We start from the raw sequence: 25,799 nt of genomic DNA on the forward strand, positions 1-25,799 counted from the left end.
CTGTCACATTTGTATGAAAACCACGGCTATATGCTCTATGACGTAACCGGTAGTCTCCGGGGCAGTGACGAAAGCTCCCTTATTCAGCAGCAAATACAAAGCAAGCCGTGTGGCGTATTATTCAAAAGAGTGCCCGATCGCCGTTCGCTATACAACCTTACAAATACCACCACGAGGCCTTATTGACCTTATGCGATGATTACCATCGATGGTCTCCAAACCAATCTCAGTTGTCTATCGCGTTCAAGAGCGTACGCCTTGGTCCCATGATGTTAGACGTCGTGCGTACCATGGTCGTTCTCACGCATTTATTAATTAATTAGTTATAATGAAGTCTCTTAATATTAAATATTTACAGTGTTAAAATCGCCGTCGAAATCCCCCAGGCACGGATCAGGATATCGTCGGCTTTGGCCGCCTGTTAATTATTCGTCTTCTACTAGTTGACGCGACTCCCCTCAGACGCGACTTGACGAAGCTTCATTCCTTCGTCACTTCGTCCTTGAGTCGGTTTCGTGTCCTGGTGTACTGATCCCAGACTCTAAATTCTCAATTAGGCCCTTCACTGCACTCGCCTTTGGTGACGGTTCTTCCAAAGACAGTAATTACCTCCGTTAGACGAGCTACTTCAAGTCAACCGGTGTGTCATACAACGTAGACACCAACTTCAAATTGGACATGAAGGAAACGGAAGGCAGAGCTGTAAATGGGGAAAATATGAGAAACATTCCAAGCATCCAATCACAGAAAAGAAAACGCGTGAGTCGAAACTCGAAGAGCTATAACGGTATTGTTAACGCGTCTGTCATAGGCATCTCCTTCGCCGGAGGTAGAGTCAGAAGAGGATGGCGATGACTGGTACGAAATTGACTACATTGCCGATTCGCGAATTATCAGAAGAAAAGGACGCCAAATCTTACAGTATCTCATCCACTGGGCCGGTTATGCTGTGCACGAGAGAACGTGGGAGGACGAGGATGGTATTGGAGGAGAAAACTGTTCACTCGTTCAAGAATTTTACCAAAAGAATCCTGGAAAACCAAGGCTTTTGCCCCCTCCCGTCAGAAAAGAAGTCAAATTAGCGCGCAAGGTAGAGGTCGTCATCACTACGCGGAGGATCGACGGAAAGAGCAGCGCCACTTACTCAACAGGCCAGCCATCCCCTCATCGCTCAAGCATAACAAGTCCCCAAGCGAATAGCATTGGTGAGGAAGATCCCAATTCATTCCCTACAAGACGCCCTGTTCGATCTACTGTCTCAAAAACAGCCAAGCGATCGTCTCTAAGAAAATTGCATCCGAACAAAAAGCGTAAGACGTCTAGCGACGATGAAAGCGACTTTGTCTTTGAAGGTGGTGAATGGGACGAGGACGATGACGGTGATGTGCATTTCAGATCAGATGAAGATAGCGAACAGGAAAGATCTGCGGAAGAGCCTGAAAGCGATGAGGGTAAGTTCAACTTCTGCGCTTCTATGTTCTTAAGCGCTAAATCTGAGGGTTAGAAATAATAAAATCTGCGAAGAAGGCAAGAACTTCTTTGCCCAAGGCAAAATTACGCCCCAAACCAGCGAATCTGTACGTTCTTCCTCTTCATTGTTGAACATCGTTAATGGTAGTCTAGTGGTAGTTTCGTCACAGGTGTGAGACCCCTCGGCCAGGAATTGGATATCAAAGCTGCTGTAAGGAACATGAGCGAGGACCTACCTCCAATAAGCGACATCGAAGCCATGTTCGATCACCTTGTTTCCAGAGTAAGCCGACACTATTAAATACTTTGGCTCAGCTGATAATATCTCATCAGATCCCAGACATAATTGAACTGGTCAGGCGGCTGAATGGACGAAAACTCCGGGTAGCTACAATGTGCTCGTAAGTGCCATCTAGTAGTTACGGTCACCATTGCTCAGAATATGACAGCGGCACCGAGTCCCCTCTCCTTGCTCTCAACATGATCGCAAAAGCAATCAAAGCTCAGCATGGCCTTACATTAGCGTTTGAACACGTTTTCTCTTGTGAGATTGAACCATTCAAGCAGGCTTATATCGAGCGCAACTTCGCTCCTCCTGTTCTGTTCAGGGATGTAACTGAACTAGGAAAGAAAAGAGCTCATACGGCGTATGGCTCGATGGTTGAGGTACCTGGTGATGTTGATGTGAGTATATCTGTGTGACGAAAATGGTCAGCAATTGATACACTACTCAGATTCTCATCGCTGGTACTTCCTGCGTCGATTACTCCAATCTGAATAACGTCCAACAGGATATTGATGCCAACGGTGAATCTGGAAGAACTTTTCGTGGCATGTTACAATGGGTCAAAAAGCATCAGCCCCCGATCGTCATTTTGGAAAATGTCTGTAACGCGCCCTGGGATAGGGTTGTTGAGTACTTTGGACAGATTGACTATGACGCCCAGTATACACGGTACGCAGCACATAAAGGTTTAATGATGTTGATCGCTGAGAAATATGCCTAGACTTGATACTAAAGAGTTTTATATTCCCCATACTCGAACTCGAGTTTATCTTTTTGCTACTCCCTCATCTCCTGAACCAGAAAATCTTCCTGAGAAGTGGGCCCAGACCGTGAAAGATCTTCGTCGCCCATGGTCTTCCCCATTTGAAGCATTCCTACTTCATACAGATGATCCCAACATACATCGCGCTCGTCTTGAATTGGCTTCTGCGCGCGCGCAGGCAGATGGTACTTCTCGCAAGACTACAGACTGGAACAGATGCGAATCAAGACACCAGCGTGCTAGGCAAGATGAAGCCCTCGGCTTATTGAGGCCTCTAACTTCCTGGCAAGAAGCGGGTGTGTGTAAGGGGCTGGACTGGACATGGAATGACTGGCTCCTTGCTCAGACGGAAAGGGTAGTCGATCTCTTGGAGATTTCCACCTTGCGAATGGCAAAAGACGGTATTGACTCTGGTTTCAAGGCTTGCATTTGGAACGTCAGTCAAAACGTTGATCGACAGACTGGCTCATCAAAGACAGCTCTTGCCCCTTGCCTGACACCCAACATGATTCCCTGGGTCACTATCCGTGGTGGCCCTGTCACTGGACGCGAGGCTCTAGCTCTTCAAGGCATCCCCGTTCGAGAGCTCCTTCTTACAAATGAGAACGAAGATCAATTGGCTGATCTGGCAGGCAATGCCATGACCACCACTGTTGTCGGTTCTGCAATGATCGCTGCGCTCAAGGTGGCATGCCACAAGATCATTGAGGGCACTAACCCTGGAAAAGAAGCTGCTTTGATTCTCGAAAAGGAAGCAATAGACGATGAGCAAGTTGCTGGCCGGATCATCGGCGAAGATTCTCTCGAGCGTCATGATCTCGACCTTGCCAAAGTCTCCAAGTCCAATCTATCTGAGATCCTCGATCTGGCTTTCCGAAGCTCTAGGCACTGTCAATGTGAAGGGCAATCTGGCATCGTTCCAAACATACTTGAGTGTCAAGAATGCAGTTATCGTGCCTGTAAATCTTGTGGGGGCAGACCTGAGCATGTCTATGCGCCATGTGCCAGTCAGAGAGTTGAGCCAGCGGAATTTGAGAAAATATTCAAGGGCTTGCTCCCCATGCGGGTACGGATTGCTGGCTTAACCGATCATTGTCTAAATGCTGTCAGGAAAGCGGCTGAAAAGTCTAACAGAGGCAGCGTTAGTGATGTTGATTGGCAGTTATGGAGTACAGCGCTTCTAGAAGGAATACACGATGCTGAATTCAGGTTCCGATATCTCAAAAGACAAAGCACCTGGACGGCAGTATATGAAGCACGCGGTGCTATGCTTAGTCTTGTCCTTCGCAACCAAATTCCGGAGTGGCGACTGACCATCAAGGCACCTCCATCCGAGCCCAATAACAGCCAACTTCGAGCTCTTCTTCTTCATCCGGTAGCTCGACTTCAAATTGATATCGGCGGCCAAGACGTCCTGTGCGGTCCTTGGGAACTTTGTATCCCCTCTATGAAGTCTATCGACATTGAGATTACGGGTAAGGGAGAATTGTTACCTTCTTGGGAAGCTTCGCTTGGTCTCCAAGGTCCCTTCGCCCACACCACTCGATGGTCCGAACTTGAAATTTCCCTCCAAGCGGAAGATGACAATGCGCTTGACAGAAAACTATCTGGTACCTATCAGCTTCTTCCCCGATGCGGCCAGGCGATGTCGTCACTTCATAAGAAGAAGCCCGATCCTTCAGAAGATGGTCTCCCTCAGCTCTACTTCTTCCTTGATCCTACCAGGTGTGGCGAATCGCGTGAAGACAGATATGTATTTTCTACAAGTACTGAAAGATTGGACTATGGAACGGAGCGACCAGTGATTGCTCGATTGGATTCCAAGTGGCGGGAAGGCAATGAGAAACAGAGAAAGGTGAAGCTGGATGTCTCTGGCGCATGGGTGAAATGTGCCGAAGCCCACCTGACCGCCATAGGTGGCGATGATATCGCTGTCGTTGCCAATGATGCCGGGGCAAACGAAATCCATCGTGACAGGGCCACCTATGCCATCCCTGCATCGGCTTCTGCCATATCAGCATCGTTAACAACTAAAGGATGTTCTCATGCAATGGCTCTTCTGTCTTGTCGCGTTCCACTTGATCCTACTCATTCGGAGAGTATGTGGCGACGAGGAGCCTGGGCAGAAATCGACTTATCACATCAAGGCAATACCACTTTTGCCAATTTAGCCTGGATCACCGAGAGATTGCCTCCGCTTGATGGGCTAAAAAATTGGACCCATATTACCGACGACGTACGTTACATTCCTAGCTACCCAGCCTTCAACTAATGAAAGACTGTGCGATGTCTCTAGGTACCCGAGAATGTTTGCGAAAGATGCGCCCCAAGACCACCTAAGATCCATTGGATAAAAAGGGAAGGTAAGACAAACAAAAAGGGAAACAAAACGAAGAGTACCATCATTGCGTTCGAAGATAAGTTAGAAGCTGGGCAGTATGAGCATGTAAGCACATTTACTTCTCATTGCATATTGAGGGTTTTGACTCTTTTCAATAGGCTCTCAAGCATCGACCCTCGCCCTTTGTTGTCCAGCTTAGGCTCGATGGGGATATAGGTTCGTTCCGTATCGGTCTCAACATTGTTTCCCTTGCCCACCGTGCACTCTCACGGCTCCCGCCGACCACTTCCGAACATAAAATCAGTCTTTCTTGGCGTCTCACTCCTGGCCATGTGGCCGAAACCTTTCAACCTCGGCGCGTCTTTATCCTACCAAGCAACAAACAAGATCCTGAAAACTCTCAACCCGAAGCTTTCAAATTACCCCTTCGTAAAGAACAATTGCGATCTTTGTGGTGGATGTTAGAACAAGAGAAGGCAGCCGGGAAAACCCATACGTTTGTTGAAGAAGAGATTTCTGAGTCCTTGCTTCCTGCTGTAGGGTGGAGAGCAGAGGGTAAGGCTGAGAGGCCAGTCATGGTCCGCGGAGGTGTCATTGCGGATCAAGTTGGTTACGGCAAAACAATTATCTCCATCGCTCTGGTTGCGCAGACCATGTCCCTTCCTGCACCTGAGCCTGCCCCGCCCGGTTTGATTGACCTGAAAGCGACGCTTATTGTTGTGCCTGGTCATCTTAGTAAACAATGGCCCAACGAGATAGCGCGATTTACCGGCAGCATGTTCAAAGTTATTGTCATTCAGGGGATGAAAGATTTACAAGGGAAGACCATCGCTGAACTCGGCAAAGCTGATATCATCGTCATGGCATCAGAAATCTTCGAGTCCGATGTCTATTGGTCTCGATTCGAGTACCTCTCTGCCCGGCCTCGAGAATGGCTTAATGACACCCAGGGTGGACGATTCTTCTGTGACAGGCTAGATGCAGCTATGGAAAGTCTTATGTCACAGACGGAAATCTTGAAAGAAAAAGGCAGCGAGGCAGCCATGAGGGCTATGGAGGATAAGAAGAAAAGTTTGGTAGATAGCGCCGGAGCTAAGAAGGAAGTACACATTGCCGTTAGCTTCGGCAGAAGAATGAAAGGACAGGCGTATAGAGACAAACACAGCAGTGATTCCAAAGCGAAGCCCATTACCAAGGAGGAACTTGAGCGGTGGGAAGCTTCCGAAGATGAAGATGTAAGTAAAATGCCATTGACTAGCTTGCGTAACTAATTGTGGTCAGGATGACGAGGAAAGCAAGACTTACATCCCTATACCCAAATTCCACAGCTTCACCGGTTCAGAATCAATTCTCAGTGCTTCGGTCAAAAAGGATTACAAGTTGCTGCCCAATCCAGTCCTTCATATGTTTCGGTGAGCGAATTTAAGTTAGCAATAAGGGACTATAGCTTAAATATCGTGTTTACAGATTCCGTCGAGTCATTGCGGATGAATTCACTTATCTTCAGAAAAAAAGCCTTGCGGCTGTTTTACGCCTTTCTTCTTCATACCGATGGATTCTGTCTGGCACTCCACCTGTCAGCGATTTTGCAGCAATTAGAAGGCAAGTCTAAAAATCTTCTTTTCCGGCCGTCGAGACTAAATAGAACTTCAGTATCGCAACATTCATGGGTATACACCTTGGCGTGCAGGATGATGGCGAGGGCGACGTCCAGTATCAGAAAGCTCGTGCAAAAGAACAGACCCAAGCCGAGAAATTCCACGCGTTTAGGGAGATCCATTCACGAGCCTGGCATAATCGACGGGATGAACTGGCGCAGGAGTTCTTGAACGTCTTTATGCGCCAAAATATCGCAGAGATTGAGGATATACCCACCGTCGAGCATATCCGTACTTTCAAACTGCCAGCTTCAGAAGGTGCCATATACCTTGAACTTGAGCATCATCTTCAGGCTTTGGAAATGCAAGCGTGAGTCTCCCTCTTCGTTGGCGGTGACATAACTAATGTGATACCTATCGCAGGCGTAAGGAGACGAAGTTTAAGAATGTTACTCAAGGTGATCGCAACGCTAGACTTGAAGAGGCCTTGTCCGATTCGAAGACGGCAGAAGAAGCCTTGCTTAAACGATGCTGCCATTTCACCCTTGATCTGTCTGATAAGACTCAGGACGCAAAGACTGCCCAAGAAGCCTGTGATCATATCACCAGCGCTCGAGCTAGGCAGTTGCTCGCTTGTCAAGAAGACCTTTCTCGGTCAGTCAACCAGGCAATAGCTTTGCATGGATGGATTAAGAAGAAGGGAGGATTTAGCAAGAATGATGACGAACGTCAACCATTTGCTGAGTGGATTGCATTTTCCTCCAACATCTCGAAACATCAAGGCGACATCGAAGCTGCACGCATACTGCTCAACGTGATAGAGAAGTGTGGTGTGAAGGACGGCAGTATCCCGCTCTCCCCTTCAGATAAGCAGTCTCCGTCAATAGCCAGTGGGGCCAGAATGGATGACGTCAAATGGCAGCTCCGAGAGCAGACCCATCTTCTCCGTAAACTTGTCAAGGAATTGGTGGCGAGAGTCAGATCATTACGCTTCTTTGAGGTTGTCAGGAAAATTCAGAAAGGCAAGAGCGATGCCCAAATTGTACTTGAATCTTCGGAATGTGGACACAAGCCATCCACCAATCCGGATATCGAAATGGCTGTTCTGTCTTGCTGTGGTCATGTCGCCTGCCATGAGTGCATGCGTAAGGCAGTGGCTTCTCAACGATGTGTTAAGTCCGGTGAATGCCATGCCGCAGTGCGACCGACCAATATGGTCAAGGTCAGCTCGCTGGGCACTGAAGGCGAGCTTTCCTCAGGGCGGTATGGTGCCAAACTAGAGCATTTAGTCAATCTCATCCATTCTATCCCCAAAGATGAGCGCGTGTTGGTGTTCCTTCAATGGGAAGACCTCGCAGGCAAGGTGTCTGAAGCTCTGTCTGCAGGCAAAATTCCACACGTCACGCTATCCGGTTCTGCCAAGTCACGAGCAAATACTCTTGATCGTTTCCAGTCCACGAATGCCGATACTGCACGAGTACTGCTCCTCAAGATGAATGATGCAAGCGCCGCTGGATCTAATCTGACCACTGCCAACCATGCTATCTTCCTCGGCCCCTTGTTCACCAACTCTTTATTCAACTATCGCGCCGTAGAAACGCAAGCCATCGGTCGAGTGCGAAGGTACGGACAGCAGAAAAAAGTTCATATTCATCGACTGTTAGCCCTCGACACCATTGACATGACTATCTTCAACACGAGGAGGGCCGAACTCAAAGAAAAGACAGACTGGGAAGAAATACCTCAAGAGGAGTACAAAGCCTAGGAGGAGGCTCATCGATTATGAATACGCACGGAATCCTCCTGGCCGCGTCCTGATCAGGCGCGAGAATCAGTTTAATTACATTTATTAGGCATGCATGCACCTATTAAAGACGCACCTCTTTCACCTCCAAAGTAGTACTTATAAACCTTAATAAAAACGCCCCTATAAGCAAGGCTATTAGCCATTTTCATTGGAAGATTGCATAGCAATCTGACCGATTGCATTTTCTCCTTTCTCACCGTCTGCAGGACACATATTGGCCAACTGCATGCATATTTTTATATCAATCGGTAGCTACGGGGTGTCCGAGTCGGATAGTTCATTGCAAAAAAATTGTTCAGAGTGTGCATGTCTACCACATATATTAGTGGCCTTCTTTCCATAGTAAACCAGAAAAAACAAACAAAAACCAACCAAATAATAAAACAAAACAAAAACCAAACTATGTAACCCAAACAACGAACGCGGTCAGTCATTTTCTTCTTCCACCACTGCTTCCTTCTTTATGCATCCATCTATCCATATCGTCCCTGATTATATATCGCCAACTAAATGGTCTACGTAACCTGCCACTGGGAAAAGCCGAAGACACAATGCCTCAGGTGTCTTTATCTGGGCCGCGAAAGAAGTCGCGCGAACAGAACAAGAAAGAAAACGGAGAAAGTAGCAGCTATCGAAAGGAGAAAGATTGAGGCGCCGGCAGTAAGCTCGCCTTGAAGCCGCAGAGGAAAGGTACGCTGACAGCGTTTTTTTAGGAAATCCAGAGGTATGACAGTTTCGGAGCTCTCGCGAACGCGTTCCGTGCTTCAATCCACTGTCATATCCACAGTGTTGACCCAATACTTCGATTTAAGGGCATAAAAATGGTTCTGAAGAGGAGATCAAGCTTCGAGCCTCGGTCCATGACAAACCTATAAACTTCCAAGGCGACTGGGAGGTGCCCGCAGCGCAGAAGCCGACGGTAGAGGGAAAAGCTATAGAGATGTTTGCGAAAGATTTAGCGCAGAGCATGACCGGTGTTGACTCCGGTAGCGGCTGTCGTTTTGTGTCAGCCCATCCTTATCACCCGGTTTGCATGGCTAGCATCTGTACAGGCAAGATAAAACCGAAGTCGATGGCAATGCTTCGAGGGTCACATGACTGTTGTCAAAGCTCGTCACTGGCGCCCAAAGCTAGGCTCGCCCTCAATGTCCCCTCAGCAACATCCCTTACCTCATTCTCACTTCCGCTTTCACCTTCGCCTTCTCAGTCCAAGGCCCCCAAAGCAAGACGCGAAGGCAGGAGGGGGATGGACAGGTTTCCCTGTCGCGGTCATTTCTCCATTCGCTACAACAGTCAGCGAGGTGTTATCGCCATTACAGCGAAGCATGCTATCCCTCACATCAAGTATCAGCGTACCGATGTGCCTTCTGAAGTAGAGGAGCGTATCCGTGAAATCCTCAAGTCTAGGGTTGCCAATAATCTGAAAGCCAAGGATGTATTGGCTATTATCGAAGAGTTCAATAACCAGTACCATTGGCTCACTGATGACCAGATTCGTAACCGAATGTCGGACATCTTGCTCGAACCATACCGCCTTGACAATGACCCAGTGGTATCAATGAAAAAGCTACTTGAGCAGGAGGAAAGAGAGGGTAATGTTGTCTATCTGGATATGTCAGAGATGGAGGGAATCATCGCTATCGGCTTTGACCTTCATCACATTCTGGACAATATTAGAGAGCGAGAAATCCAGGTGGAAGAGATGTCATTAGATGCGACATGTAAGCGGACTTTGGTTTGGTGTCTGAATGGGCATGTATGCGGATCGATATTATGTACAAGTCGGTACCAACAGCGACAATCTTGAGCTTTACACTTGTATTGTCCACGATGTCGAAACTGGTGTACCTGCGTTTTACTGCATATTGGAGACGAAGCGGGCGATCTGCGGAGCTGCAGTGAGCAAACCATTTCCTGTTTGAAGATGACATAATTTAACGTGGTTTTCCAGCGTACAAAAGCGCTCACAGCATTCTTGCGTCAAGTGCGTGAAGAGTCCCAGATCCGACCTAAAATAATCCATATGGATAAGGACACGGCGGAGATCAACTCAGCCTTGACTATCTTTCCCGATGCTCGTATACTTTTATGTCTATGGCATGTCAAAGGTGTGTTTCACCATGCAGACATGAACTGAATATCATTAATACCCTCTACAGAAGCGATTAGTCGTATGACTAAAGGGGGGCTATCTTCAAAAAAGTATGACCCACACAAGGATCACGAAAGGTTCCCATTTATAAGGACCAAACTTTGTTCCATCAGCAACACCAAGCCCACATCCATTGCAACATCTATTTTGCCAATGCCATTTTCTCAGCGCGATGGGCCTACCGACATTCCTTTCCTCCTTTCGTCCTCTGTCACTTCTACGCCTCTCATTGAGCCTGCAAACCGGTCTAATGATTATCCCAAAAGTCGTCTCTTAAGAAAAGGTCAGCTTTTTCACCAGTATTTACAGGGTTTTTTGCGTACCCATAGTTGAAATGGATTTCCTCATGTCGTCTGATGGGTCTCGCTAAACAGGCAAAAGTATTAGCTTCACTTTGAATCAGATGTCAGACTCACTTGTCAGAAACAATATCCTGAGCTCGTGACCCACTGCTCTCTCTGCCAAACGGGTCAGTAGGCTCAAAGTCCTAATAATATTAACCGAAACTCACGATGGGCGACACAATTCACATTATTTCCTTGAGCAGAGTTGATGAACCGCGTGTGGTTACCAAAGAAACCAGCATCAATGATAAATTGTGGGTTGATGGTGAATTGATATCGCCGTTTATTAATAGACTGCGAATGAGTTAAGATTAGTAGGATAAGGGTAGAAGGGAACTTTTTTAGAGACATACTTCAGCGAAACTGGATCGAGCTATCAGCGACTGTGAAAATATATCATGTGTGGTGCCTACTCACTTTCGATTATCACCTTCCCATTCAGAAATATACTCCCCCACATATTCTATACAGATGAGCAGCTATTTGTACCCATAAGCAGCATCAACATCACTTACCCCCTACAGGCACATGTTGGCCGATATCTTCGTCGGCAAATAACCCGTACCCTGCTACCTTGCTTATCCCTACTCTCAGCTTCTACGAACAGATAGTTAATGATCAATAACCAAGATTAACTGAACGATGTACTGACCGGCCACTTTGCTTTTTGTAAAGCTATATTTCCGCAGCTGATGAATGTTTGACCTTGAGCCATTTTATCCTTGTTCTCAACCCATTCCCCATCCTTTCCGAAACTACCTGTCGTCTTGAGAATCTCCTCGTCTTGTACCAGCTCCTCACTAACAGTTACCAACGAAGGTCAGTGCACCCATGGATAAGATACAAGCCATAAAACGTACGCAGCTCCGCAACTGCCGCATAGCTCCTTGTCACATTCTCTGAAACTCCTTATACAAGGACATTTACCATTAATACATATTTTGCCGTCTCTTACAGGTCTGCCTTCTTGTATCGCTATACGGCGGCAGTTGCAACCGCGATGACGCCTTGTACACGTGGAAGGACACTTTGGGCTCGTTAATAAGCAAGAAGGGAACGAAAAAGGGGGAAGAGAACCTACAGAGCAGTGTCGCCCACATGGCAACTTGCCATTGGCGCAACTACAAACACCTGGAAGACACTCGCCTTCATGTTCGCACTCCACGAACTCGGGCAAACGATTGGTTATCGGTACTACAACCTATTAGCTTTCTCTGCCAAAAGATACAACCTTCAACGTACTCAATTGGGCTTTACTGGACTTTGACCTTTGTAAAAGTGGCCTTAACGATCCAGATGTAGATGAAGGAGTTGAACATTCCATGTCAGCACCTGGCTCATGCACACTTGGTCCTCTCGATCGATCTTGTAAGATACTGGTGACTTGCCGCGCGACCTTAAATTTGGTCAGCCACGCAAATGAATGTATACAGTTTGAAAACCCCACCTCTGCACAAGTTCGGTTGAAGACATCTTTCAATCCACATATTCTTTCGAGTCTTGAGCCTTCGTATGCAGAAAGTATATCTATAAGCTGTTGCTTGTCCGATTCCGACCATTCCTTCTCCAGTCGGATGGACAACAGTCTTTCCCCTAATGTCGCTTCATTACTAGTTAATGAGTAACATGTGGGGGAGCAAGGTTCAGAGAGGGTAGGGAGTACTGATGAGATACGAGGTAGACGCTGATTTCCGGCGTTAAAGCTTGAGCCTCTGGCTGTATTACGTGTTAAACCGTCAAAATACATGCCGGCTGAGCTTCGCGTTAGTTGAGCCAAGCCGAGGGAAAAATATTGACATACTATGCCTAATACACATGACGCTTGTGCAAGTAGGATAATGGCAACATGCTTCCTCAAACCCTTCTAGATCATCTTCGAAATCCTCTTCAATAAGCTCTAACGGTTCCTCCCATTTCCTCTTTGCTCCTACAACATGATTTAGGCCATCCGGCAACTTCCTTCCTGTGACTGAGTCGATATTTTGAGGAGGTAATGGAAATGGAGGTAGATCTCTTCTCAAATCGAGACTTTCCACGTAGAGACACTCTTTTGGTAATATCCTTGTCCTGTCGATATCTTCTTTCTCTACCTCTAGCTTCTCCAGCCTTTTCAACGTTTCAAACATGATAATATCCACATCAGCATCTCGTCCCGGTAAGTCCCATAAGCAGCTAGTAAAAAGAGACGAATATTTTTCTTTTTCAGTCTCGAATCCTGGTATGTCGAGCGTGTCATCGTCAAAGGTAGGCATAAAGGGCATAATAACTTCATCAGGTGACAAGATGCTGCGAGGGGTGTAGATACAAAAGGCGTACTCGGGGACGGGATCAATAGTGGGTGTAAGGCTGTAGATGGGTGGGAGAGGACGAATCGGTCTACCATGTACGTTCCATTCGATTGGCGATTTGTTGGTATTCTGTAGAGGCTTAAGTTCGGCAGCACCTTCAAACTCGACCTCTGCCAACTTTCCTTCTCTCCCACTTTCCTGCTCAAACTTCTCCAGTAGTGCGGCCATGCGCTTACCGAAATCCTCATGATCTTTAACAAGGTTCTTATCCTCTTCCTCTGCTCGCATACTCACCCAGCCATCTTCGACCGGGAGAGTGGAGGGAGGTTTCCAGGCGTAAAAGTCTTTCCAAGTTTGAACCCATGTTTGGCGAACGGTGTTATAAATTTCTGGTGGAACTTTCGGGGGGGGTTCGAGATCACCGGGTTGGTGGGGAGGCATGAGAGGGGTATAGATGGGAATGAGGAAAGTAGGAGCCGGCCAGTCAAGGCTATTATTTGAAACCTTTCGATTTGACAGGAGATCGGCTTGCGATTGGCAAAAACGAAGTTCCATTGACGCGTCTGTTTTTCTAATCTACGGACCTCTCCGCGGCGTCCAACATGTACAAAGATCATTCAAACAAGATCTACGAGAGGTCGTCTTATTATTGTATAGTAGTAGTGTGAAGTTTATCCAGTCACTGGATGGCGAAAACAATCATGTCGAAACCATGATCAGAAACATAGCAATGCATTAGAGGCATTGTTGTACAAAGACACCAAAAGAACCATCTATTTATTCAATCTAACCTGTGCACGCATCACTATCCGTTGTAGGTCATGGCCTCACGGTCATCAGCCATAAGACGTGCCCACTCAAGACACAACCTGTACACGTAGACTAAACGTGTTGTTAGCCACATTAAATAATCTCCAAGGGGAAGATACCCACTTTCCATGTCGATCTTTCGTCCAATAGTGAACATCCACTCCCTACCCGCCTTGGCAATCTTCCTCAACTCTGCATCCCCATCAAATTTCTTGGTGTGAACCCCAGGCTGCTGATACAGAGTTCTAGTAGAGTTGGAGGCATCAAGCATAGCCTTCGAAGGGCCAGAGAAGAAGGCGTGGACGTTGTAAATTTCCTGGTACATTTGAGAGATGGGGATATAGTGAAGCCAAGGCTGGAGCCATTCGGACATGAATTCGGTGTAGACGGTAGACTTGAGGACAGCACTTTCACTCTTGAGCTAAGATTGCTGTTAGTAATTGTGACTAACATTTCTAGATATGAAAAAGGAGTCGCACCAAAGCAAAAAGACGGGCAGAGTAACCCATACCGTCGATATCGATCAAATACTTGTGTCTCCAGTTCTCACCAAGAGGGACAGCATCGGCAAATCGGTGGTCCTTTCGCATACCGTCACATCCTCCGGGGTATTGGGTACAACCGACTGCCTTTGTGAACGCCACATCCATCATATCTTTGTTCAGCTGCCCGATAGGCACTTGAGCAGAGATGAAGTGGTCAGTTCCGGGAGGATCGGCGAAAACGACAGTTTTGTTGACATTGGAAGAGTCAGAGGTCATCTTAATCAATCGGTGACGCTGGTACTGAGCAAGGAAACCGGGAGGAGAAGAACCGCCACCAGTAGTGGCACCACGCCAGAATATGTCGTCAGACTTGTCCTCCCACTTAGTCTCCATGTCATCGACGTCCTTAATAACCATGTTGACAGGATCCCAACCATAAGTGTATCGCTTAGTGGAGGAGAAATAGTAGTGACTGGGAATAAGAATGTCGCTGTATCCCAAACCCTTGGCTGGAGAGAACATGGGGTAAAGAGCATGGATAGTCCGCCAATCGGAGAAGAAATGGCCTTGATTATAATGAGCCCAGGGGTGAGCGCAAAAGTCGTATTTGTCGTCGACACTTTGGGGGAAGAAAAAGTCTTCAGAAGGAGCGTCGGCAGTCACACCAGCATCGGCGAGACGAGAGACGGGAGCTTGACCTTCTTTGAGATTGGCACGGAGAGAACCAAACAGACGACGGGCTTGAGATGAAGGTTCACAAGTTCGGCGGTACGCCTCCCAGACGTTACCATCACCTCGCCAATCGGGAATGAATTCTCCGCCCAAGACGTGTTCAATACCAACTACGAAAGAGTCAGCGAATAAACAGGTAAAATTCAGAGATAAATCTTACGAGAAGAATCAGCTGTGAGGTTAGAGTATAAGTTTTCCTCCCAAGGCACGAGAATACGTCCTTCCGCCTTTTCGTTGATGGGGAAATCCATATCGGGAAGCTTTGCTTGAAACTTTTCAAGCATGACTCGGAAACCCTTGGCACGGGCACCAACTTCAGAGTCATCGAAGCCCTTTGACACATCGATAGTTCTTGTTTGACCCTTCTCAACCCTCACCAAATCGACCGAAGGCAAGAAACCGACTTGGACACATCTTCGTCGCAACTCCTGGCCAGAGAAGAGCCAAAAGGGCTTGAGATCACGATCAAGCTGGTCATACTCGTCGATGATGACGGCATTGTTCTCCTTCGCAAACGCGTACCATTCATCAAAGCCCTTCGGAGGATTTCTCCCGTACCTCTTCTTGTACTCGGCAACGGCTTCGGGCAAGCTCTTGCTTTGTTTCTTGAGCTTTTGGTCAAACTCATTCCTGGCGTCTGCCATGAGCTTGGGAATAGGATGGTGTATGGGAGGTTTGGGGGCTTGGGCCTTTGCTCGAAGGAACTTTGAACGAATGACGGAAGAAGAAGCAGTCGTCCATCTCTGCGTCGCCAGGAGTCGGTCAGGAGAGGAGAAGAGGAAGTGGAGGAGGAAAAGGAAAGAGATAGCCAATCCCGCTGTAACAGCTATGCGCGTTCTGGGATAAGTGCCCTTAGGCATGGCGTGGGAATGGAGAGATGTAGATGAAGAAACAAAGCGAAGAGTCAAACGTCAAATGGTTTGTGCGAGGACCCGAATAAGCTTCAGACAGCACAAGATCGCGTACCTAGACGCGTCGGAAGATTGCGGCAAATCCTGTGTGTGGCACGCATGATGTGGTGACATCACCACTTGCAAAGGCATTGACCTGCCCGCTGCTGCTGATAGTTGGCTGGATTCGTTACTGGTGTGTTCACCGGATACTATATACATCTCACTCTCCTTCTCCCCTTCTCTTCCTCCTTCCTGTCTCATTCCCGTCCCTCAGATATGTCCAGAGCGACCGCCGTTCCCCTAAGCTCCCAGCTCCCCGGTCTCCTCGAAAAGGTGCGTCCACACCGTTCAAGCTAGAGCTGACATCTCAGATGAGGAGTATCGATCCCGACTACCGGTAAGACGCGTATCTCGCTCAGAAGGGGGTATACTGACCTATACAGTATTATGGCACTTGTGGACCTTAATAAGGAACTCACCCGTACCCTTGCTCCTCAACCTTCCTCGACTCGTCGCCCAGACCCGCATTACACCGATGACTACACCGAATCTCAGCTTGTAGAGATGGTTCTCAAGCTCTTGGCTGATACCAACGGTGAAGTCAAATCTGCCGCTGTCGCTTGGTGAGCATAGATTTTGTGGATTTATGAAACTGTCTGACCCTACACAGTATATCATTGATGGTAAAGAAGCCTCGACCAAGTTCATTGTCTAAGGTCATCAACTCTTTGTTGGAGGATGTGTCGTCTGACAACGACGAGCGAAGAGATACTTCTTGCCTTGGTGAATTTTGCCCCACGCGAATGAAGTGCCCCATTCTAATAAAGCACAGCTCTCAAGAACGTCGTACTTGAAATGCCATTAGAGAGCCAACAAGTCCTTTCCGACATTGAACGTATCGTCACTCGTGTTTTCAAGCTCTTCACTGTATGTCTCTTTACTTTATTAAACAACCGCTGATAGTGAATAGAACGAAATCCACCCTCAAATTGCTTCTGAGCTTCTCCAAATCCTTACCGACCTCTTTGTCCGTTTTTCCCCCAATGTTGCTTCTTCAGCCGCTATCCAATCCACCGCTCTCTCATCCCTCATCCAAATCCTCGATAACGCCAGGCCGGCTATTCGAAAGCGTGCAGTCCCTACACTTTCATCACTCATTGCCACTAGCCCCCAGCTTTTCAATGAAGATCTCGAAAAGGAAATCGTCAATGGTGTCGGCCAAGGTGGAGAAAGTTCAAGGATCTGGATGGGGACTGTCGCGAGTCTAGCTCGAGGGAAGAGTGCAGGCAGCATCGGCAAGTTGGTGAACGAAGGGAAGTTGGCCGAGTTGATCTTGAGCCAGACCAAGAATGTGGAGGATGTCGAGACTGTTGAAGCTGCCTTGACCGTATGCCCTTTTTCATTTTCAAAGTCGTAGATCATTAACACTGTGTCAGGCCCTTGAAGCCCTCGTGCTTAGATGCCCCAGTGAAATGTTCCCCTACATTTCCGCCATCACTCAGAGATCTTTGGTGTTGGTGAAATATGACCCTGTAAGCTTTTTAACCTCCCATATGAGGATTTGCCTGACCTTTGGCAGAACTATGTTGACCTCGAGGACGACGATGATGATGATGTTGACATGGCAAGTGACGCGGAGGTTGATGATGATGACGAATACGGCGACGCCGAGTAAGTCAACTTCCGACTTCTTATATGGCCTGGACCACGCTAAATATCCACAGCTATTCTGATGAAGACGACGATTTTTGGAAGATCCGACGTTCATCCGCCAAACTTCTTCGCGCCCTAATCTCAACCCGTCCTGACCTCCTTTCTGAACTATACAATTCTGCGACTCCTGTTCTCATTTCTCGATTCGCTGAACGCGAAGAAAGTGTCCGACTTGAAGTCCTTGCGGCTTTCGAGATGCTTTTGAAGCAGACTGCTACTTCAAGATCCACAGACTTGGCTACTGGCGGCAGGAACAAGCGAAAGAGGAGTGAAGGAATGGACGAGGATTATGTCAGTGACGATGGACCCATTTCTAGCCTTCAGTCATATCTTCCACAACTCAGCAAAGCCATCCTCACCCAGCTCTCATCCAAGTCGGTTCCTACCCGTCAGCAATCATTCAGCCTCCTTCGGCAAGCTGCTACTGCTCTTGGAGGCGGCTTAGACGATTCTGCTGATCCTATCTGTACTGCAGCTGCTTCTGCTTTGCGTACCATAGATAGCGCCACTTCTTCTTCGTTGGCCATTGCCACTCTTTCCTTCCTTACAGTGTTCTTTGACACCCATTCCGCTAGAACCTTTGCCAGTCATCTCGGAAACCTGGTGCCAGCCATCGTGAGATGCATGAAGGACAAGCTGCAACGAATCAGTTTTGAAGCTTTCGACACCGCGTCTGCACTCACCAAATCCCTTCGACCTGCAGGGTCTAGCGCTTCTGTCTCTGGCGATCTCAGTACTCCTATCCAGGAAGTGTTCGTAGCTACCACCGAAGTCCTCGGAGACAACTCTGTCGATGGTGATGTTCGTGAGAAAGCTCTTGCTACCCTTGGCAGCATCCTTGTCCAGTCAGGCGACTTGTTCGCCTCCTCCTTCTCTACATCTTTGCCGCTCATTACCAACCGACTCGGATCTGAGAGTACAGCTTCCACCGCCATCGTGGTCATTGGCCAGCTTGCCGCCTCATCTCAGTGCAAGGGTCCCGAATTTGAAGGATGGTTGCTCCAAATCTTGCCTGAAGTCGTCGTCGCCCTTCGCCGAACTAAACGTGGGACCTCCAAAAATGCCGAGTTTACTTGCTTGTTAAATATTATCGAGCGAGTCGGCAAGGCTCTCCCTGTCGACCTTGCAGAGGGTCTCATTATCGAGCTCACTCCTGTGATCGATACTCCTATGGCTCTACAGACCATCGCCCTCGCACTCACCCACCAACCCTCCGCTCGGCCGACAGTTGACGCCCAGCTTTACCCCAAGATCCTTACCACCCTCAAAACATCACTCAATCCTCATCTCGTCGATGCTTTGGCGGAGTTCTTCACCGCTTACGCGGCTTCGCTCAACTCGCCAGAAAGGGCCGTGCAGCTCGTGCAAGAGCTGTCTAATAATCTCGGAAGTGGGAAGAGGGATTCCTTGCCTGATGCTACCAGCGGTGGCACTGCTGCTTGGGGTACGACCGCCAAATGTGTCGGTGGTGTGGTCAAGGGCGAAATTGCGAGTGCCGGTGAGAGTTTGGCGCTGTTCGAGGATGTGGTGAAGGGGAAGAACGTCAAGGAAACGGACGCTTATCTTGCATTGCTCTGTATTGGGGAGATCGGTCGCATAGTCAACTTGTCCACCAAGACCGATCTCTTTGAGATAATCTTATCTTTCTTCAAGCACGACAGTGAAGAGGTGAGGAGTGCGGCGGCGTTCGCAGCAGGTAATTTGGCTGTTGGTGTGCCTGATGTCTACGTTCCCGCCATTATCACGAGAATCTCCGCTGCTAAAGATGAATCCGAGCGACTCTTGCTCTTACACGCTATCAAGGAAGTTATTCTCCATTCCCCTTCTGCCCAGCTTGAATCTCTTGCCGATACACTATGGGCACCTCTCTTTTCAGCCACTGATGCTACCCCTGCATCAAAGGCCGACTCTACTGGAGGCGACGGTATCCGAAACGTCATTGCCGCTTGCATCGGTAAACTTACCACCACCGTGCCAGCCAAGTTCCTCCCGCAACTTCAGCAGTTGCTGTACTCTTCGCCTTCCAACAGGGCTATAGTTGCCGCGGCTGTAAGGTATACCTTTATCGATACCTCCAATGGGTACGATGAGCTCATTGCCCCCATCATTGTTGAATTTTTGTCATTAATGAAGGATGAGAACTTGGTGCGTCGTAACATTTCAAATAATAGATGACGCTGACGAGAATACAGATTGTTCGCCGACTTTCCCTTGCTTCCCTCAATGCAGCACTTCAAAATAAGCCTTACTTGATCGTTGATAAGCTCGACATTTTGCAACCACTGTTGTACCAGGAGACCTATGTTAAAAAGGAATTGCAGAGAGAGGTCACCATGGGTCCTTGGAAGGGTGAGCTTCTTTATCAATCCCAGCTTGATGACAGTAAGCTTATTTCCGTCAGTTATCGAGGATGATGGTCTAGAGAACCGAAAGACTGCTTATGAGACCATGTACACTCTTGTAAGTCAAAGTCGCTGTCTGGCAGGCAAGCAGGTGGGAGACTAATCGTACATCATAGTTGGGTGCATGTTTCTCCAAAATTGATCTCCCCACCTTCACCGCCCGAGTCCTTGTTTCCCTTTCCGATGTCAATGAGGTTAAGATTCTCGGTCTCATGCTTCTCTTACGTTTGGGGCAAGTGTCACCGGAAAGTGTTATTCCAAGGTTAGATGAGGTGGTGGAAAGCTTGAAGGGGATGATGAAGGATGTTGAGGTGAAGGACGACACCGTCAAGCAGGACTTGGAGAGGAAGGGTGAGTGTTCCCCTCTTTCTCCCTTCGGTGATGCGTTCCGGAGAAGGATAGGGCTGACAAGAACAATAGCCGAGATGCAGCGAAGCACTCTTCGAACTGTTGTTCCTTTGTACAAGTCATCAACAGTTCAACAAGCCCCCGCTTTCCATGTGTTTGTAGAAAATCTTTTGGCTAATGAAAAATGGAAGGAATTTAGAGATTACCAGGCGTAAGGTTATGAGAGCAGTATGGGGTAGGAGGAATAATGTTACGAAGATATGAGGTACCTTGACATGATATCTCCTTTTTGATTGATATAATTTAGGTTCAATCAATTGGCCTACAGGGCGTATTGAAACGTGATGCGCCACATGAAGGATGTTTGAGGTTAGCTATCGCATACCGTATTTGCTCGTTACGGGCCGAGCGTCAGAGATGATGAAAGGAACAAGGTTATGATGGTTGATTAATTAAGGCAGACAGCTGCCGGCCGGTAACGGGTTTTTCGTTCTTTCCTTTTGCATCCAAAAACGGTCAGACCAAACAGACAGAATCTGCCGTGTCGCTCTTTACCATAGCTACTTTGATCTCCACTAACGAATCTCTTAACTCACAGCTCCCAACTCCCGCCTCTACCCGGCTGCGTTGATGCCGCCGCGGAACACGTCAGCAATGCAACGTTCGATTCCTGACCTTGTCAGGCCCAATGGCCAGCTGGAAAGAGAAAAGGAAGAAAGATGAGGCAAGCACTTTGGCAACATATATTGACCGTCGAATACGTTGCCCCTGCCTTTGGTCTTATCTTTTACAACAGCACTTTTATTACATCCGAAGATTCCAGCAAAAGTTACAAACTACTCGTACGGACCGGCGCGACGGGGATATTCATTCAGGTCCCAGTTCCTGTTCACACTTTATCGCCCTTTTAATTCGTTTCTCTCCTTCCGCCACTCGTGACCAATAAAAAGGTGGCCACTATTATAGGAGGAGACATCTGGCGTGGTCACCCTAACATAACTGCATTTCACATATGCTCCTTTTTCCGACACCGCATTTGACGACTTAACACCAGTTTATCGGCAAGGTGCCGATCTCTGTAATCACGATCATTCGCCACCCTCATTCCATCGTGGCGGCGTTGGGCGTTCGTCTCGAATATTATTATTTATTTCCTTGGATCTCCATCATAACAACGGCTTACGTGCCAGCGTAACCTGAGTGACTTCAGACACATATCGATATAGCCGCATCCAATTGTCTCTTTGTTTCTCAATATAAAAAATGCCTCCCAAATCCAGGAGACCTGATCTGCCCACGCTTTCTTTTTCTGCTATGCAGTCGGCGTATGTCATCTATCACAATCAGCTCCTCCAAGATAATTCGGCTAACTAAATCCACAGCATGTCTGAAGATGTCCATACACCGCTTCCGGGTACCCCCATTCCACTAGAACAGGCAAGTCTAACAATTATCCCTGTGTATGATACGTAGAGACCAGTATGGGAACCATCAGTTATTAACAGAACGCGCAGGATCCGTTGATGATGACGCCTGGTATACCTGCAGTCGAGCTTGCGGCCAACCTTGCTAAAACAAAGCGATCTTTGGATGATGATGCCAGCGGCTCGACTGAGAGTCTTGATTTTGAGCACGAAAAGTGGACAGATGATGAGGATGGTTTGCTGCAAGGCGTAAGCAAAAGATTTGCGCTCTAGGAAGTTACAGGATTGCTGACAGATCATCAGTTCCTCTTACGTCCTCCACGTCGACTCAATATTGCATATCCGCCCTCAGCCCTTCCTCCTCCTGCGGCCCTTGATGAAATCACCTCGCAGGTTATTGAATCGCAATCTCGTAAAGACCCCTCATCTTCATCTCGTTCACCGAAATCATTCTGGCATCATACATGGAGATCTACCCGACAGCGCTTGTTTCTTATAGCTCGGCGAGAGAGCATGTCTGCGATAGGTGGCCACCGTCGGCAAAAATCAGACTCGGTCATTCCAGCCGTGAAGAGGCAAGAAAATATCAAGTTGAAAGAGGGCAAAGAAAGCCTGATCGCACTGAAGGGTGGGAGGGTCGGTAGGCATCAGAACGATAGCATGGACAGTCTGTTTGGTAATGAACAGCCTGGAAAGCTGTCTGAGGCACTAAGACTGTCAAACTGTTTGCAAAGCAATGCAGCAAGAGATGAGGAGCCATCGGCGTCTTCTGCATCGTCCATTGGTAAGTCTTACCCTTGCTATGTGCAGTTTGCCGCCGCTTACAATCATGTTAGCTTTCAGCTCACCCTTCTCAAATAATACTTTACAACGGTCGTTGTCTCCATTTGCGTCTGCAGATCCACCTGCACGGCCCGCGTCACTACTTCAACGAGGACGATCGTTCACTTTTGCCGAATTCGAGCATGAGCAAGCTGTAGGAAACGCAGCTCAAGACCCTCTTAAGTTCGATAACGAAGATGCTGCATCCTCATCGTCCCGAATGTCACGCCCAGACTTGTATCATTCACTATCAAGTCCGGTAGCGGCCATGCTGTCGTCTCCTTCAATGTCCGTTTCAAGCAGAATGTCGGATTGCGACACATCAACGGTGAATGTGCAGTGGTTCGGCCCAGCGTTGGGTCTGGATACATCTTCGGGATCAAATTGTAGCACTCCCACTGGTCCTGCCTTTTCTATCCCAGCCCTTCCCATTTCATGTACTTCCAATTTACCAACAACGGATGTCTCCCCGAACGCCTTTGCATCCTTGTCCATATCGTCTCTTGAAGATTCTAGTACCCCCGTTCTCGGCGTGCAATCATCATCCTCTGACTCCTCCCCTCTGAAACACCCATCCTATATTCGCCGATCAGCACTTCATCGTTCTTTTTCTGATGGAACTTTCTTGCCGAAATTTGACAAATTTGGCTCTCTTTCTTCCACTAGAGAGAATAAGAGACAAAGAGCCGAATTACCGAGTTCTGCTCTGGAGTCTGTCGCCAAAGGCAGTAGCGGAGGAAAGGCCGTGGGTGCTGGACCTCAAAGGAGAGGTGGGTTGAAAGATGTCATAATGAGGAGTTCTCCGGATGAGCAACATGTGTTTGGACAAGTGCTCGAAGGTTTGCAACCGCCATTTGAGACCAAACGTTTATAATAACGGTTAGTTCCGGATTGCCTGTCTTTGATTCGATTTATATAGCTACATCCGGCATGTCTGTATATTATAGGGTAGCCTGGTAGCTCACATACATATAGTCCTAGCCATTTGCTTGTTGTGCTTTTGTTGTCATTTTTATATCACCGTCGCGGTACTTGTTGAATTGTTGTCTTGCTATCTATTCACCTTCCGCCCCAAGGCCAGTGCCTCGTCGTATGTTATCAGACCTGCGCTTTTGTCTACGTACACGCACTAAAAATTGATCATGGCTTTGGTCCAGATACCATTGAAATCGCCTTTATTATATCTACCCACCATCATGCGGGTCACAATGCTTTGCTTGCGCGGCACATTGGCCTACTACTAATCTACGAAGTGGGACCGCTCATTCAATTGTTGTCATCCATGCCTTCCGCCACCCACCTGTACACATCATATCAATGTTGATTGTTTAATACGTTCCAACGTCTGAAAGAAAGTAAATTGATTTCTTGCCTATTACCACTGATGCGACTCAGTTATGTCAGAAGAAGATGAAGCGGCTGCTCTCCTCTTCTACTTTTTTTCCAAGTGGTAGTTTTCATTGAGGTTATACAAGGTATACAGTCAAATAGCTCAGTAATAACTTTGGGGGTGTAGCTCATTTGGCAGAGCGCGTCATTAGCATCTTCTTCCGTCCATAGGTTCTTTGACGAGGTACTGGGTTCAATTCCCAGCTCCTCCATTTCCTTTTTAATTTTACATCTCTCGTCTTTGTCCTTTCTTATCAAGGTCCTCAAACACAATGTAAACATGTATACATGCAGCTTTCAGCAGTTTCGTTCCACTCTGCACGAAGTTGATTACTGAAGTACCCCATCATGTTGCAATATTTTAAGTGTCGAGAATGAGGAAGTCCATCAACAAAGATTTGCTCCCGCCGCCTTCGTTCTCAATCATTCGCCATTCGTTATCGTTCTTCGTTCAGTTTGTCTTGCCTCCCGCCAATCCTGCGTGCTGTTCATCAATCTATAGTTTCAAAGTAATAGGCGCATTGAATTTCTGTTCTACAATATTCTTGAGCCAACGTTTTTCACCTCATACTGCACGTCCTGCATTGATATCAAGTTCCATCTCTACGCGCTCATTTTTCGAAGGATCACAGACACTATCAGTAAGTGACGATAATCGCTGGGTTCTGCGCAATCTTTTACTCATTGCACATGCTTCGAACAGAAATAAGATGGCATACCAACCTTATACCGGATTTGCCATGACTGAGCCTCGTCCCAATACCCAAGTCGCTCCCAGAAGAGTCAGCCCCTCAATCAGAGAGCTTCCTCCTCCACTATTCGTCAGCGAGCGCAATTTTAAAGGCGTCAAGCTCAAAGACGACACGTTTTTCCTTATAATCGACCAATATCAACGGACCCGAGCACTCAGAATCTTTGACAATGAAGGGATGAAGACGATAGGGGAAATCTCTGAGGTTTACCGGTGGCTGAAGATGTTTCCCAACGTCGAAAGAGTTGAGATCAACGCCAGCGCACTCATCCCTTCACCGGAAGACGACGTTCAAAAGAAAGTTAGAAGGAACCGTCTTTATGAACCCGAAACGCCCGTCAGACGCCACTTCCAACAACAGCTCGGAGATCGTTTTGAAGAGCTGGCTATATTCATTGACGGCGATACCACTGAAGTCTACAAGACTTTCAGTGAGTTTTTGATGAATGACATCCAACCTCGTATTCTCACTTATATTATCCCTTCTGAACATTCCGGAAGTGATGAAGAGCTCGATTGTATCTATGGCATGCCACAATGTTGGCCGGGTGGACGATGGATTAGAGTTATAGCCGACTTTCGCTGGCCAGAGAAGAGGCGAAAGGAACTGCACGAATTTCATCGACGCATTTCGGTTCAGATTGCTGAACGGGTACTTCAACAGTCTTATGATCATGAGTTGGTTGCCGATGATGATAGGTTTTATACGAGAGATGGGCCTTTGAGCGGACGATGGGCCAAAGTGCAATGGAACGTTGTAGGAGCAAAGAGAATTAAGGGTTTGGTGAAGGATATAATCAACAAGGAGAAGGATCAAGATCCGAAGAGGTTATTGAACCTGTTTGATCAGTATGTTGAGGTATTTGAGTTGACCGAAGGGGTCGCGAAAGAGTTTGGGCTATGGTAAGGGCAGGGAATCTTTTGTGGGAAATATGAGAAGTAGCATTGTAAAATTACGTATATCAACATGACGTTTGCATT

The 25,799-nt window shown here is 47.6% G+C and overlaps 7 protein-coding genes and 1 non-coding gene across 8 annotated transcripts; 6 read left to right on the top strand and 2 right to left on the bottom strand.

Moving 5' to 3' along the window:
* Nucleotides 1-678: 678 nt before the first annotated feature.
* On the top strand, nt 679-8,223 carry CNBK2340 (hypothetical protein; the record flags this gene model as incomplete). Its single annotated transcript, XM_767770.1, has 14 exons — nt 679-759; nt 812-1,451; nt 1,505-1,577; nt 1,624-1,753; nt 1,804-1,871; nt 1,920-2,154; nt 2,205-2,425; nt 2,478-4,755; nt 4,816-4,965; nt 5,019-6,095; nt 6,142-6,272; nt 6,328-6,462; nt 6,514-6,828; nt 6,882-8,223. The coding sequence occupies 14 exons, from the start codon at nt 679-681 to the stop codon at nt 8,221-8,223; spliced, it is 6,876 nt and encodes a 2,291-aa protein (XP_772863.1).
* Nucleotides 8,224-9,205: 982 nt separating this feature from the next.
* On the top strand, nt 9,206-10,750 carry CNBK2350 (hypothetical protein; the record flags this gene model as incomplete). Its single annotated transcript, XM_767771.1, has 4 exons — nt 9,206-9,986; nt 10,048-10,163; nt 10,217-10,373; nt 10,425-10,750. 4 exons carry the CDS (start codon nt 9,206-9,208, stop codon nt 10,748-10,750), a joined length of 1,380 nt encoding a protein of 459 aa, XP_772864.1.
* CNBK2360 (hypothetical protein) lies at nt 10,665-13,490 on the bottom strand (the record flags this gene model as incomplete). The annotated part of the gene is made up of 13 exons (XM_767772.1): nt 10,665-10,689; nt 10,741-10,783; nt 10,834-10,875; nt 10,929-11,055; nt 11,115-11,124; nt 11,179-11,224; nt 11,277-11,358; nt 11,414-11,561; nt 11,622-11,788; nt 11,843-11,955; nt 12,004-12,157; nt 12,209-12,477; nt 12,563-13,490. The coding sequence occupies 13 exons, from the start codon at nt 13,488-13,490 to the stop codon at nt 10,665-10,667; spliced, it is 2,154 nt and encodes a 717-aa protein (XP_772865.1).
* Nucleotides 13,491-13,854: 364 nt separating this feature from the next.
* CNBK2370 (hypothetical protein) lies at nt 13,855-15,936 on the bottom strand (the record flags this gene model as incomplete). Its single annotated transcript, XM_767773.1, has 4 exons — nt 13,855-13,931; nt 13,983-14,280; nt 14,339-15,186; nt 15,237-15,936. 4 exons carry the CDS (start codon nt 15,934-15,936, stop codon nt 13,855-13,857), a joined length of 1,923 nt encoding a protein of 640 aa, XP_772866.1.
* A 309-nt stretch (nt 15,937-16,245) lies between these two features.
* On the top strand, nt 16,246-20,647 carry CNBK2380 (hypothetical protein; the record flags this gene model as incomplete). Its single annotated transcript, XM_767774.1, has 13 exons — nt 16,246-16,302; nt 16,341-16,366; nt 16,413-16,592; nt 16,640-16,752; nt 16,802-16,896; nt 16,940-17,356; nt 17,406-17,501; nt 17,549-17,640; nt 17,694-19,827; nt 19,875-20,031; nt 20,084-20,142; nt 20,201-20,435; nt 20,505-20,647. 13 exons carry the CDS (start codon nt 16,246-16,248, stop codon nt 20,645-20,647), a joined length of 3,804 nt encoding a protein of 1,267 aa, XP_772867.1.
* A 1,048-nt stretch (nt 20,648-21,695) lies between these two features.
* Nucleotides 21,696-23,552, top strand: CNBK2390 (hypothetical protein; the record flags this gene model as incomplete). The annotated part of the gene is made up of 5 exons (XM_767775.1): nt 21,696-21,757; nt 21,815-21,869; nt 21,947-22,105; nt 22,160-22,640; nt 22,693-23,552. 5 exons carry the CDS (start codon nt 21,696-21,698, stop codon nt 23,550-23,552), a joined length of 1,617 nt encoding a protein of 538 aa, XP_772868.1.
* A 632-nt stretch (nt 23,553-24,184) lies between these two features.
* On the top strand, nt 24,185-24,279 carry CNBKt030. Its single transcript has 2 exons — nt 24,185-24,222; nt 24,243-24,279. It is a non-coding gene; the product is annotated as a tRNA-Ala (tRNA).
* A 498-nt stretch (nt 24,280-24,777) lies between these two features.
* Nucleotides 24,778-25,725, top strand: CNBK2400 (hypothetical protein; the record flags this gene model as incomplete). Its single annotated transcript, XM_767776.1, has 1 exon — nt 24,778-25,725. The coding sequence occupies one exon, from the start codon at nt 24,778-24,780 to the stop codon at nt 25,723-25,725; it is 948 nt and encodes a 315-aa protein (XP_772869.1).
* Between the last annotated feature and the right edge of the window lie 74 nt (nt 25,726-25,799).

Source organism: Cryptococcus neoformans, chromosome 11, assembly GCF_000149385.1.
Source record: "Cryptococcus neoformans var. neoformans B-3501A chromosome 11, whole genome shotgun sequence".
Taxonomy (NCBI): domain Eukaryota; kingdom Fungi; phylum Basidiomycota; class Tremellomycetes; order Tremellales; family Cryptococcaceae; genus Cryptococcus; species Cryptococcus deneoformans.